The sequence below is a fragment of the Sciurus vulgaris genome (assembly GCF_902686455.1).
Source record: "Sciurus vulgaris genome assembly, chromosome: 2".
In the NCBI taxonomy this organism is placed as follows: domain Eukaryota; kingdom Metazoa; phylum Chordata; class Mammalia; order Rodentia; family Sciuridae; genus Sciurus; species Sciurus vulgaris.
This window is the reverse complement of record NC_136462.1, coordinates 90,940,484-90,952,540: the sequence shown is the minus strand read 5'-3', so window position 1 is coordinate 90,952,540 and position 12,057 is coordinate 90,940,484. Positions and strand designations below refer to the sequence as shown.

General features: G+C 39.9%; 1 protein-coding gene across 5 annotated transcripts in view; it reads left to right on the top strand.

Annotated features, from left to right (window-relative positions):
• Positions 1-3,943: 3,943 nt before the first annotated feature.
• The window catches only part of RPAP1 (RNA polymerase II associated protein 1), a 32,444-nt gene continuing 24,330 nt past the window's right edge, over positions 3,944-12,057 (top strand). Inside the window, exons 1-3 of one of the 5 annotated variants that reach the window (XM_079128756.1) lie at positions 3,944-4,015; positions 5,800-5,865; positions 10,815-11,066. In XM_079128756.1, the coding sequence (XP_078984882.1) occupies positions 10,886-11,066 (181 nt within the window). In that variant the 5' untranslated portion in view covers positions 3,944-4,015; positions 5,800-5,865; positions 10,815-10,885. Of the gene's footprint in view, positions 4,016-4,418; positions 4,974-5,799; positions 5,866-6,996; positions 7,119-10,037; positions 10,098-10,814; positions 11,067-12,057 lie in introns of those variants that run through there. The other 4 variants (XM_079128757.1, XM_079128758.1, XM_079128760.1 and 1 more) reach the window with 4 other exon arrangements.

The window sequence follows — 12,057 nt, the reverse complement described above, 5'->3', positions numbered from 1 at the left end:
GCCTCAGAGCCTGCCCCATAACCAGTAATCACAGGCGGTGGGGGCGGGGTGTCCTGTCAAGCAGATGCAGAACAGGTTCCATACCAGGCCTGACAAGTATTCTCCTCCCCTTGTCCATGCCTCTACCTGTCCCCTGGAACTCACCCCAAAGGTCCTTCTTAGAGTTTCTGGTTAGGGAGAAAGGACTAGCCACTCAGCGCCCTAGGATCTTTTCACTGGATCTGCTCCTTCTGAGCAGCAGGGGCCTGGCTCTTCTTCCACTTGGCCCCATCAGTGCTTGTTTATTAATTATCCTAATGATAACAACAATAGTAGAATTGGCAGCAGCCTGGAACCCAGCTGGCGCGCCCCCAGGCGGCAGCACATGGAGAGACTAAGGAAGCACCATGAAGAGTTGGAAGCTTTAGCTGAACTTTGTCAATTTTCTTGGTCACTGTGGGTCCTTTCCTAAAGAAAAAGAATCGTTCCATTCCAGAATCCATTGCTTCCGAGCTTGGTTGGGCAGACCATACTCTGGAGTTGAAGCCAGAATGGCCTCAGGCTGCTGCTGCTCTGCTTTTGGACACTTATCCCTCTCAAGATCTTCTCTCAACTCTTTTCTCTGGAGGGGACTTCAAGTTTCCTCTAAGGGGGAGACTCCCCTTCTTGATTCAAGCTGACTCAAGCTTCCTTTTCTCCTTTCATCCCCTACCCCTTCATTTCCTGAGCTCAGAGAGAATCTAGCCCGAGGATTACCCTTTGCCATCATTCCAATGGGCATCATTTGTGCAGTTGCATTCTCCACTTATGGCCTTGACAAATTTCCCACTGCAGCTGCAGGTCTGAGGCACATCACTGTCACTCCAGGCAACATACTTTCCACATGGGACAAGGAGCTGAGTTCCTGCTTCCTCCACTTTTAATTTAGAATCCCTCTCAGTGCTGGTATTTCTACTTACAGCGGGGGAGGGGGATCTGTGGGCCCTGGTCTTCTGACTTTCAGCTCTCTTTTTCAGGGTGTGTGGTTCATGAGTGATTACAACCCACTCACCTTGCCTATCTCCCCTACCTTTCTCTCTCTCTCAGGGCACAGTATAGGAATGCACTTCTAGGAGCAGGTGTGATTTTGTGGAAGAAATGTGTAGGTGGGTGAGAGGGTGTGCATTGTAATGTATGAGGGAGGGTGTGCATTTGTGCAAATTCTAAATGTGACTGACGCCTTGTGGGTGGATGGGGAGAAAGTGTGTGTGTCTGTGTGTGTGACTGGAGGAGGTTGACTGCCTGTGCAAATGCATGCCTGCAAAAGCTCCCTTCTTTCCATAAATGCGTTGCTTGGAAGGAAACTAATCAAATCAACAGGAAATGTCTTTGACCTAATGCAGGAGCAGCTGTCCCAGGAGTTCCTGTCCTCTGAATAAAACCAGAGAGAGTCACCCATATCTATCCCAGGGGAGTAACAAAGGGTTGCAGGGGTAGAGGAGGGCCAGTGGCAACTCCTTTTTATGGACAGATCTAGGTTAAGTCATGACATCTTCGTACACTGGTAAATTAAATCTGCCAACCCTCTTCCTTTATTTTTTTTTAATTTTTATTTTGTTTGTGGTACTGGAGATGGAACCCAGACTCCCTGCCTTATATGACTCAAAACTGATCAAGGAGGCCAAAGACTCAGAGAAGACAAACCTGGAAATTAAAAACAAAAACCAAAAAGACATTGCAGGACACCCTGACGCCAACTTCCAGGAAGCAGCTGCTTTAGCTTTTGTAGATTCAAGGCCTTCCCTTCCTCTGGAAGGGAACTAAGGTGAGCCTTAAGGTCGTGGCAGTCTCACTGACCTGCCTTGAGTGGACTGTAGGATCCACTCAAGGAATGAGGCCAACCACAGACTATGTTCTTTGTCATTGTAGCAAAGGCAGAGAATATTTGCCTTTGGGGCTTGCAGGAAAAATTGCCTAAGTTGTGATTCTAAGGGTGCTGGAAATTTTTGCTGTGCCCAGTAAACATGCCCTCCTGAAATTCCTAAGCCAGAGAGGAGGAAACTCCTTGTCCTATGGTGAAGGAGACACATAACATTCCCAGGGGAGACCACACTTTGGCTTAGAGTCACAGGGGAACTTCCAAATGATCAATTTTCTTCCCGAAAGCAAGTTTAGGAATAGGAAGACAACAATAAGTTTGGGATTTCTGAAAGGACAAAGGTGTCCAAATGTGTAGAAGAAAAATGATTCTCTACAAAATTTCACCTGGAGATGAACCTGAGAGGAAGAGTTTCTTGTATGACTCTGTGTGTGTGTGTGTGTGTGTGTGTGTGTGTGTGTGTGTGTGTAAGAGGGAGGGGAATGCCTTCTATTTGGTTGTATTTATCTATTTAACCCTCTTTAATTTCAGCCTGGTAGGTAGGAATTTTCCACCTTTATTTTTATAATTTATTATTGTTGTCATGGTGGTGGTTATTACTATTATTTTTTGGTGCTGGGGATTGAACTCAGGACCCACACATACTAGGCAAGTTCTATACCACTGAATTATGCCCTGAGACCCCCTTGGCTCTGTTTTAAAAACTTTAAATAAATAAAATTTTAAGTTTTGTGTTACTGGGAATTGAACCAAGGAGAACTGTACCACTGAGCTACATTCCTGGCTCTTTTTTTACATTTTTGCGACTGGGGTCTCATTAAATTGCCCAGGCTGGCTTTGAACTTGTGATTCTCCTGTCTCAGTTTCCTTAGTTGCTGGGATTACAAGTGTGCACCACTTTGCCTGACTTATTCTTTTTAACCTTTTTTATTATAGAATGCTTCAAACATACACACAAGTAGAGAAAATAGTATAATGAATCCTCTGCTTTATGAATACTTTAGCCAATTGTGTTTAATTATCCTATTTGGTTGTTTTGCTTGACTATTTAGGAGTACTGGGGACTGAACCTCGGGACCCTCTACCACTAAGCTATATCCACAGTCCTTTTTATTTTATTTTATATATTTTTAGTTGTAGATGAACACAATATCTTTATTTTGTTTATTTTTATGTGGTGCTGAGGATGGAACCCAGTGCCTTACACGTGCTAGGTAAGTGCTCTACCACTGAGCACAACTCCAGCCCTTCCCTCTTTTTTTTTTTTTTTTTTTTTAAGTGGAGATTGAACCCAGGGAATCGCACATGCTTCTTCCTCTTCTTCTTCTTCTTCTTCTTCTTTTTTTTTTTGTTTGAGATAGGATCTCACTAAATTGCCCAGTTGGGATCCTCCTACCTCAGCCTCCAGACCAGCTAAGATTACAGGTGTGCGCCACCATTTCTGGTTGCACTCGATGCTTTCTTTTTCTTTTCTTTTCTTTTCTTTTCTTTTCTTTTTTTTTTTTTTTTTTTTGAGGGGGTGGGGTGGGGTACCGGGGATTGAACTCTGGGGTACTCAACCACTGGGCCACATCCCAGTCCTATTTTGTATTTTATTATTTTATTTAGAGACAGGGTCTCACTGAGTTGCTTAGCGCCTCACCATTGCTGCGGCTGTCTTTGAACTCGTGAGCCTCCTGCCTCAGCCTCCCGAGCCGCTGAAATTACAGGCGTGCGCCACGGTACCTTTTTTAGACGCTTTTCATGGTTACTTTCTTACTCGCCATAAAAACAGTGGTGAGGTCACACTGGTGTGAGTGGTTTCTGTGCACTGTCTGGGCGCTGGTGCTGTTGTATAAGATGTGGCTCTGCAAGTTAGTACGCCCAGAGGGACGGCCGAGGAATCTTACGCCTATGCCACCAGTGCTGTTGTTCAGAAGGGCCGGACCTGCGGTACCTCCAAAGAACGTGTGTTCGGAGAGTCGGTTTACGGCTTCAGGATAAAACACCGCAGGCGGTGCCTTCGTGCTCCAGCAGCTTCGAGCTCAGCTGCAGCGACGCTGAGCAGACAACCCCGGAATGCTCCGAGTCAAGCTTCGGAGCAGCGGGCGGGGCTGAGCTGCGGAAACTAAAATCTAGCGGTGGCGGAAGCGCGGCCCTGCGGACCAATATGGCGGCGCCCAGGCGGGACTCGAGCTAGTAGGTAGCGGGAACGGGAGGAACTAACTTTAGGTGACTCGGAGCAGAGAACCCAAGGGCCGCGTATTCGATGCCTCGGTCCTAACCCGCCTGAGGGTCTTTGATCTGCAGGGGAGCAGCTGCTACCTATTCGGAATATAGATCTCAGTCATGGCCCTTCATCAACCGGCAGCTTGGTGCTTTCTGATGGCTGACGCGGGTAGTCCAGGACACTTAGCTAGAGCCAGATTTGGGGGGGTTCCTGGCGCTGGACGATGGGCGGTGAAATAAGAGGCGACCCGAGAAAACTACGTAGTCCATTGTTAGCGCTAGGAATCATCCTTACTGTAGTTCAAGGTGTTATGGCTTCTATCACAAATTGGTTCTGGATAAAAGCAGCCCAACCAAGCAGGAGCTTGTGGGGAAGTATTTTTGTGACTTTACTTAGAACTAAAAAATTGCTAGCTTTTACCGAGGTTTATTTATGTGAATAACATATTGTGATAGGCTCTTTGTGTACAGTCATTTGAATCTGCAAAATTCCTATTCTGTAGAACCTGTCATTAGACACATTTTACAGTTTTGGAAATTGGACATGGAATAGCTTAAATAACTCATACAGCTGGTAAGTAATGGAGCTGGTATTTGACTTCTAGCTTAGTGGTTCCAAAGCTGATGCCCATAACTACTCTGACTCTGCAAAGTGCATTATGACCTACCTCAATATCCAACCCTATTTTTAACATTTAGGGATCTTTCCCAACTCTGAAATTCTGTAGCACTAATTTTCTACATAATTCCTTTAGTCACTGGGATGTCCTGCTTTTTTAATGTATTTGTGTTTACCACATCCTCAGTGGCACTGTATGAAGACAGTTTTACTTGTTACAACTGGGAGAGGAGTGTGGGTAAAAGCCAGGAATGCCCCTAAACATCCTGTACAGGGCATCCTTCCACAAGAAATTATTGGATAGTAAAGGTCAATTGTCTGTATTGAGATTTTAGTGTAATTCCAGCTTTTGTTCTTCAGGAATTTCTTTATAGTGCTCCTCTTTCTCCCACACTGTTCCAGACTTCTACTAAAGTACCTCACAGTGCTAGGCAGCAGAACGTAATATAGCATGGATTGATACTCTGGAATTGAATCCTAGTCCTATCATTTACTACTTCTGAGACCTTGGGCAAATGACTTAACTTCTCAGCACCCCTCTTTCCTAAGCTATTAAATGTGAATAACAGATTTAACCTACCTCATATGGTGGTTGTGAGAATTAAATAAATGAATGTGAAAGAAGCACTTAAACCAATATGTGGCATATATACTAAGTGCCCAATAAATGTTAACTATTATAATAATAATGATGATAGTTTTATAGTTATTGGCAACTAATATGGGAGTTCTAAAATAGTTTATCAACTTATTTTTGTTTTTGATATGCTGAGATTGACCCTTGGGCCTCACTCATGTAAGCACTCTACCATTGAGCTACATTCTCAGTCCTACAGACATATTTGATCAGCCCCAAGACTTTTTTTGTTTGTTTGTTTGTTTTTAATTCAGTGGGTCTTACTGTGTGGCCTAGCCTGGCCTTGAATTTAGGATCCTTCACCACATCATCCCAAGTAGCTAAGTACAGACATGCACCATTGTGCCTGGCTTAATTTTTTTTTTTTTTTTCCCTTTTTGATACTGGGGGAGGGGGTTCTTTGATCTGTAGGGGAAGAGCTGCTATCTATTCTGTATATAGATCTCAGGGATACTCTACCACTGAACTACATTCCCAACCCTTTTTATTTTGCTACAGGATCTCATTAAATTGCCCAGGCTGACCTTGAATTTGTAATCCTTCCTAAACTTCCTAGGACTACAGGTGTGTATACCACTTTGGGTGACTTTGTTTTTTAATTGAGGTCTAATTCAAGCACCGTAAAATTAACCATTTAAAAATATACAGTTGAGTGGTTTTTAGTATATCCACAAGGTTTCAACCAATACTTTTTACTATCTAATTAGAGAATATTTTCCTTATCTCAGAAGTTGCATACCTGTTAGCAATCAATTTTCTTTTCCTCCAACTCTCCTAGCCCCTGACAACCACTAGTCTTTCCATCTCTATGCATTTACCTATTTTAAGCATTTTATATAAACAATCATGTAAGGTCCTTTGTGGTTGGCTTCTTTTACTTAGCATATTTTCATGGTTTATACATGTTTTAGCATGTATCAGAACTTCATTCCTTTTTATAGACAATTTTTATTTCATTGTTTATACCTACCACATTTTGCTGATCCATTTATGAGGTGATGGACATTTGTGTTTCTACTTTTTAGTTATTAGGAATAATGCTGTTCTGAACATTCGTGTACATTTTTTTGTGAACATATGTTTTCATTTTTCTTGGGTGTATACCAAGGAGTCGAATTGCTGTGTCATATGGTAGCTCTATGTTTAACTTTTTGAGAGACTGCCAAACTGTTTTCCACAGAGACTGCACCATTTTTCATTCCCACCAAGAATAAATGAAGGTGCCAATTTTTCCACATCCTAGCCAACACTTGTTATTTTTTATTTTCCTTTTTTTTTTTTTTTTTTTTTTTTAATTATAGCCTCCCTAGTGGGTGTGAAGTTTTGTGTTTTCTTTCTTTCTCTCTCTCTCTTTTTTTTTTTTTTTTTTCTTTGCTGCTGGGGATTGAACCTAGGACCTCACACTGCATATATAAGCCCAGCATTCTGCCACTGACCCACATACTTCCAATTCTCATTGTGATTTTGGTTTTTGAGGGATTTTTTTGTTTTTCTTTGAGATAGGGTCTTTTTTGTTGTTTTGGTACTGGGAATTGAACCTAGGGGTGCTTAACCACTGAGCCACATCCCCAGTCCCCTTTTTTTCTTTTTTTAACATGGTGCTGAGGATCAAACCCAGGGCCTCATGCATGCTAAGCAAGTGCTCTACTACTGAGCTACAACCCCAGCCCCAGCCCTTTTTTATATTTTACTTAGAGACAGGGTCTTGCTGAGTTGCTCAGGGCCTTCCTGAGTTGCTGAAGCTGGCTTTGAATTCACCATCCTCCTGCCTAAGCCTCCTGAGCTGCTGGGATTACAGGCGTACAACACCGTGCCTGGTAAGATAGGGTCTTGCTATGTTGCCCTGGCTGATATCAAACTCTTGGGCTCAAGCAATCTTTCTGCCTTAGCCTCCAGGTAGCTGGAATTACAGACACACCCCCTCAATCCAGGCTATGTGGTGTTTTTTTGTTTGTTTGTTTGTTTTTTTTAGTTGTAGAGGGACACAGTACCTTTATTTATTTCATTTATTTTTTTGTTGTGCTGAGGGCTGAGGACCAAACCCAGTGCCTCACATGTGCTATTAAGTGCTCTATCACTGAATTATAACTCCAGCCCCAGCCATATGGTTTTGATTTTTATTTCCATGTTTACTAATCATGAACATTTTTTTCATGTTCTTACTGGCCATTTGTGCATCTTCTGTGGTGAAATGTCTGTTGAAAACCTCAGTTCATTTGTGTGTATGTGTTACCAGGGATCGTCCCCAGAGTTCCTCTACCACTGAACTACATCCCCAGCTCTCTTGTTTTTGTTTTTGTTTTTTTGAGACAGGGTCTTACTAAGTTGCTGAGGATGGCCTCCAACTTACCATCCTCTTGCCTAAGCTTCCAGAGTCACTGGATTACAGGCATATGTCACCACACCCAGCTCCTCTGTTACTTTTAAATTGGGTCTTTTAATTGTTGAGTTTTTTTTTTTTTTTAATTCTTTTTTTTTTATTGTAAACAAATGGGATACATGTTGTTTCTCTATTTGTACGTGGAGTCAAGGCATACCATTTGTGTAATCATAAATTTATGTTGTTTGATTCATTCTGTTTTTTTTTTTTTCCCCTTTTAATTGTTGAGTTGTAAGAGTACTTTAATGGACTGGGGAGATAGCTCAGTTGGTAGAGTGCTTGCCTCACAAGTACAAGACCCTGGGTTCAATCCCCACCACTGCAAAAAAAAAAAAAAAAAAAAAAAGAGTACTTTAAATATTTTGTATCCAAATCCTTTATCAGTTAATGTGATTTGCAAATATTTTCTCCCTTTCTGTAGATTATCTTGATAATGACATTTGATGCACTTAAGTTTTTACTTTTGGTGAAATACAATTTATCTGTCTTTTCTTTGGTTGCTTTTTGTGTTATATCTGGGAAACTGTTGCCTAATCTAATGACAGGAATTTACACTATGTTTTTTTCTAACAGTTTTATAATTTTAACTCTTATATTTGGCTCCTTTATCTATTTTGAGTTAGTTTTATATATATATATATATGTATATATATTATATACATATATATATAATATGAGATGAGGTAGGGTATCTTACATTATTCTTTCATATATGGTATCTAGTTTATTAGTGCCATTTGTTGAAAATACTATTTTTCCCCATTTAAAAAATCTCATACTTATTGAAAATAAGTTGACCACGGATAATAGAATTTCATTGGTTTATATGTCTGAGTAGTACAGTCTTTTTTTTTTTTTTTTTTTTTTTTTTCAGTCTGAACTTTTTTTATTTTTTAAAAATGTATTATTTATTGTAAACAAATGGGATACATCTTGTTTCTCTGTTTGTACATGAAGTAGAGGCATACCATTTTTGTAATCATATATTTACATAGGGTAATGGTGTTTGATTTATTCTGTTATTTTTTCCTTCCCCTCCACCCCTCCCACCCCTCTTTTCCCTCTATACAGTCCCTCCTTCCTCCATTCTTGTCTCCCTCCCACCCCCCATTATGTATCATCATCCACTTATCAGTAAGATCATTTTTCCTTTGGTTTTTTTTTTTTTTTATTTATTTATTTATTTTATTGTAAACAAATGGGATACATGTTGTTTCTCTGTTTGTACATGGCGTAAAGGCATACCATTTGTGTAATCATAAATTTACATAGAGTAATGTTGTTTGATTCATTCTGTTATTTTTTCCCTTCCCCCACCCCTCCCACCCCTCTAGTACAGTCTTTTTAAAAAATTTTTTTTTTTGTAGATGAACAGCATGATTTTATTTTATTTATTTTTACGTGGTGCTAAGGGTCAAACCCAGTGCCTCACACATGCTAGGCACGTGCTCTGCCACTGAGCTACAGTCCCAGGGCAGTAGTACAGTCTTGATAAAAATAGCTTTGTATAAGTTTTGATATTGGGAAGTGTGAGTCTTCCAACTTTGTTTCTTTTCAAGATTTTTCAGGCTTGTCTGGGTCTCTTACATTACCATATGATTTTTTTTTTTTTTTTAACCATATGATTTTTTAATTTTTAAAAAAATTTTAAATTTTTTAAATTTGGGGGAAGGTTGTTGATGAACCTTTGTTTTACTCATTTATTATATGTGGTGCTGAGGATTGAACCCAATGCCTCACAAATGCTAGGCAAGTGCTCTATCACTGAGCCACAACCCCAGCTCCTTTCCATAGGATTTTTAATTTTTTAAATTTTTTATTTTTTTTGTGGTGCTGGGGATTGAACCCCGGGCCTTGTGCATGCAAGGCAAGCACTCTACCAACTGTGCTATATCCCCAGCCCTGATTTTAAAATAACATATTTTTAGTTGAACATGGGCACAATACCTTTTTTTTTTTTTTTTTTAGTTTTTTTTTTTGTTTGTTTGTTTTTTTAATCTGGTGCTGATGATCGAACCCAGTGCCTCACATGTGCTAGACAAACGCTCTACCACTGAGCCACAACCCCAGCCTTCCATATGAATTTTAAGATTAACTTTTCAATTTCATAAAAACAGGCATCTGGAATTTTGATCAGAATTACATTGAGTCTGTAGATTTGGAAAGTATTTCCGTTTTAATAGTATTAAGTCTTCTAATTTGTGATAACAGGATGTTTTATTTAGGTCTTCTGTCATTCAACAACCCCCTCTATCCCCCCAGTGGAGATTAAACCCATGGCATTATTCACACATGCTAGGCAAGCATTTTACAACTGAGCTATATCCACAGCCCTTGTTAAGACTTTTTTTTTGAGAAAGGATCTCACTAAATTGTGATCCTCCTGCCTCAGCCTCCTGAGTAGCTGGAATTACAGGTGAGCACCACCAGGCATGAATGACTATACAATGTTTTATAGTTTTTCAGTGGGCAAATCTCATACTTCGGTTAAATATATTCTGACATATTTTATTCTTTTTGATGCTCTTGTAAATGAAATTGTTTTCTTAATTTCACTTTCTGGTTGTTTGTTGCCCGTGTATAGACATTCAAATTATTTTTTTTTAATTTTTTTTTAGTTGTAGATGAACACAATACCTTTGTTTTATTTATTTATTTATTGTTTTATGTGGTGCTAAGGATCAACCCCAGTACCCCACATGTGTCAGGCATTACCACTAAGCTACAACCCCATCCCCTCAAATGACTTTTATATGTTGGTTTTCTATAGCCCATGTTTTTAATAATTTGAATACCTTTAGTTCAGGCATGTTCTTTCCAGTTTGATATAGAATTACCACTCCCTGTTATGACATATTTATCTGCCTGGCTCCTATGGCATTTTTTTCAGATCTCCTGTTGATTGTTCTTGAAAATTCTTACCTACATATTGTGAACAACCTGAATTAGTTGTAAATATTTTTGCTAAGTTGATGACATCAGGGAGGGCTGAATAGGGAAGGAATGGCAATAACATATGAATGAGGAAGAGTGAGTTCACATGAACTCATGGAAAAAGGGGGTCCTCCCTGATGCATGGTAGTGAGAACCAGGGTTTATTTGCCGAGGACTCATCATCTTTACTGTTCTTAAGGGTGAGGACAAATCTTCACACAGAAGTAATACTGGAAAGAGTCAAACCCAGGAAGCATCTGGAGGGTCAAGATGCTGTCCAGACCAAAGCCAGGGGAGTCAGAGGTGGACCTGTTGCATTTCCAGAGTCAGTTTCTTGCAGCTGGTGCAGCCCCAGCAGTGCAATTGGTGAAGAAAGGAAGTAGGAAAGGTGGTGATGCTAACCCAGACCAACCTCCACTGCAGGATCATCGAGATGTGGTGATGCTGAATGGTGAGTGCATGCAGTTGTGTGTTTGAGAATGAAAGGGGACAGCCTCAAGGTCTCCTACTTCATTCTGAGGTGGGTTCTGCATCATCATCATCATCATTATTTGGTACTGGGGATTGAACCCATGGTTGCTTTCCCACTGAGCTCCATCCCCAGCCTCCTTTTTATTTTTTATTTTGAAACAGGGTCTTGCTAGGTTTTGCGTAGATCCTTGCTAAGTTGCTGAAATTGGCCTCGAATTTGCAGTCCTCCTGTCAGCCTCCCAAATCACAGGGATTACAACCATATGTGGCCCCATCATTATTTTTTAAAAATATTTTTTCAGATATTGCATCTAAATTAATGAGAAAAATTGGCCTATTACTTTTCTTTCTTATAATCTCTTATAAATCCTTACGGAGTTTTGTTTTTTTTTTAAGATATTGATGAACCTTTACTTTATTCATTTATTTATATGGGGAGCTGAGAATTGAACCCGGTACTTCACACATGCAAGGCAAATGCTCCACCACTGAGCCACAACCCCAGCCCCTTGTTCCCTTGTTTCTTTTTTTTTTTTTTTTTTTTTTTGCGGTGCTGGGGATCAAACCCATGGCCTTGTGCTTGCAAGACAAGCACTCTACCAACTGAGCTATCTCCCCAGCCCCTGTTTCTTATTTTTTAAATGAAAAAAATTTTTTTTAAATATTTTAGGGTTGGGGAGATAACTCAGTTGGTAGAGTGCTTGCCTCACAAGCATAAGGCCCTGGGTTCAATCCCTGGCACTGCAAAATAATAATAATAATAATAATAATAATGATAATAATAATAATAAAAATTAAAAAAATATATTTTTAATTGGGGCTGGGGTTATGACTCAGTGGTAGAGCTCTTAAATAAATGAATAAAATAAGAGTCTATAAACATCTATATAGAACATTAAAGAATGAAATTGAAGAAGACCTTAGAAGATGAAAACATCGAAAAAAATTAAAAACATATATTTTTTTTAGTT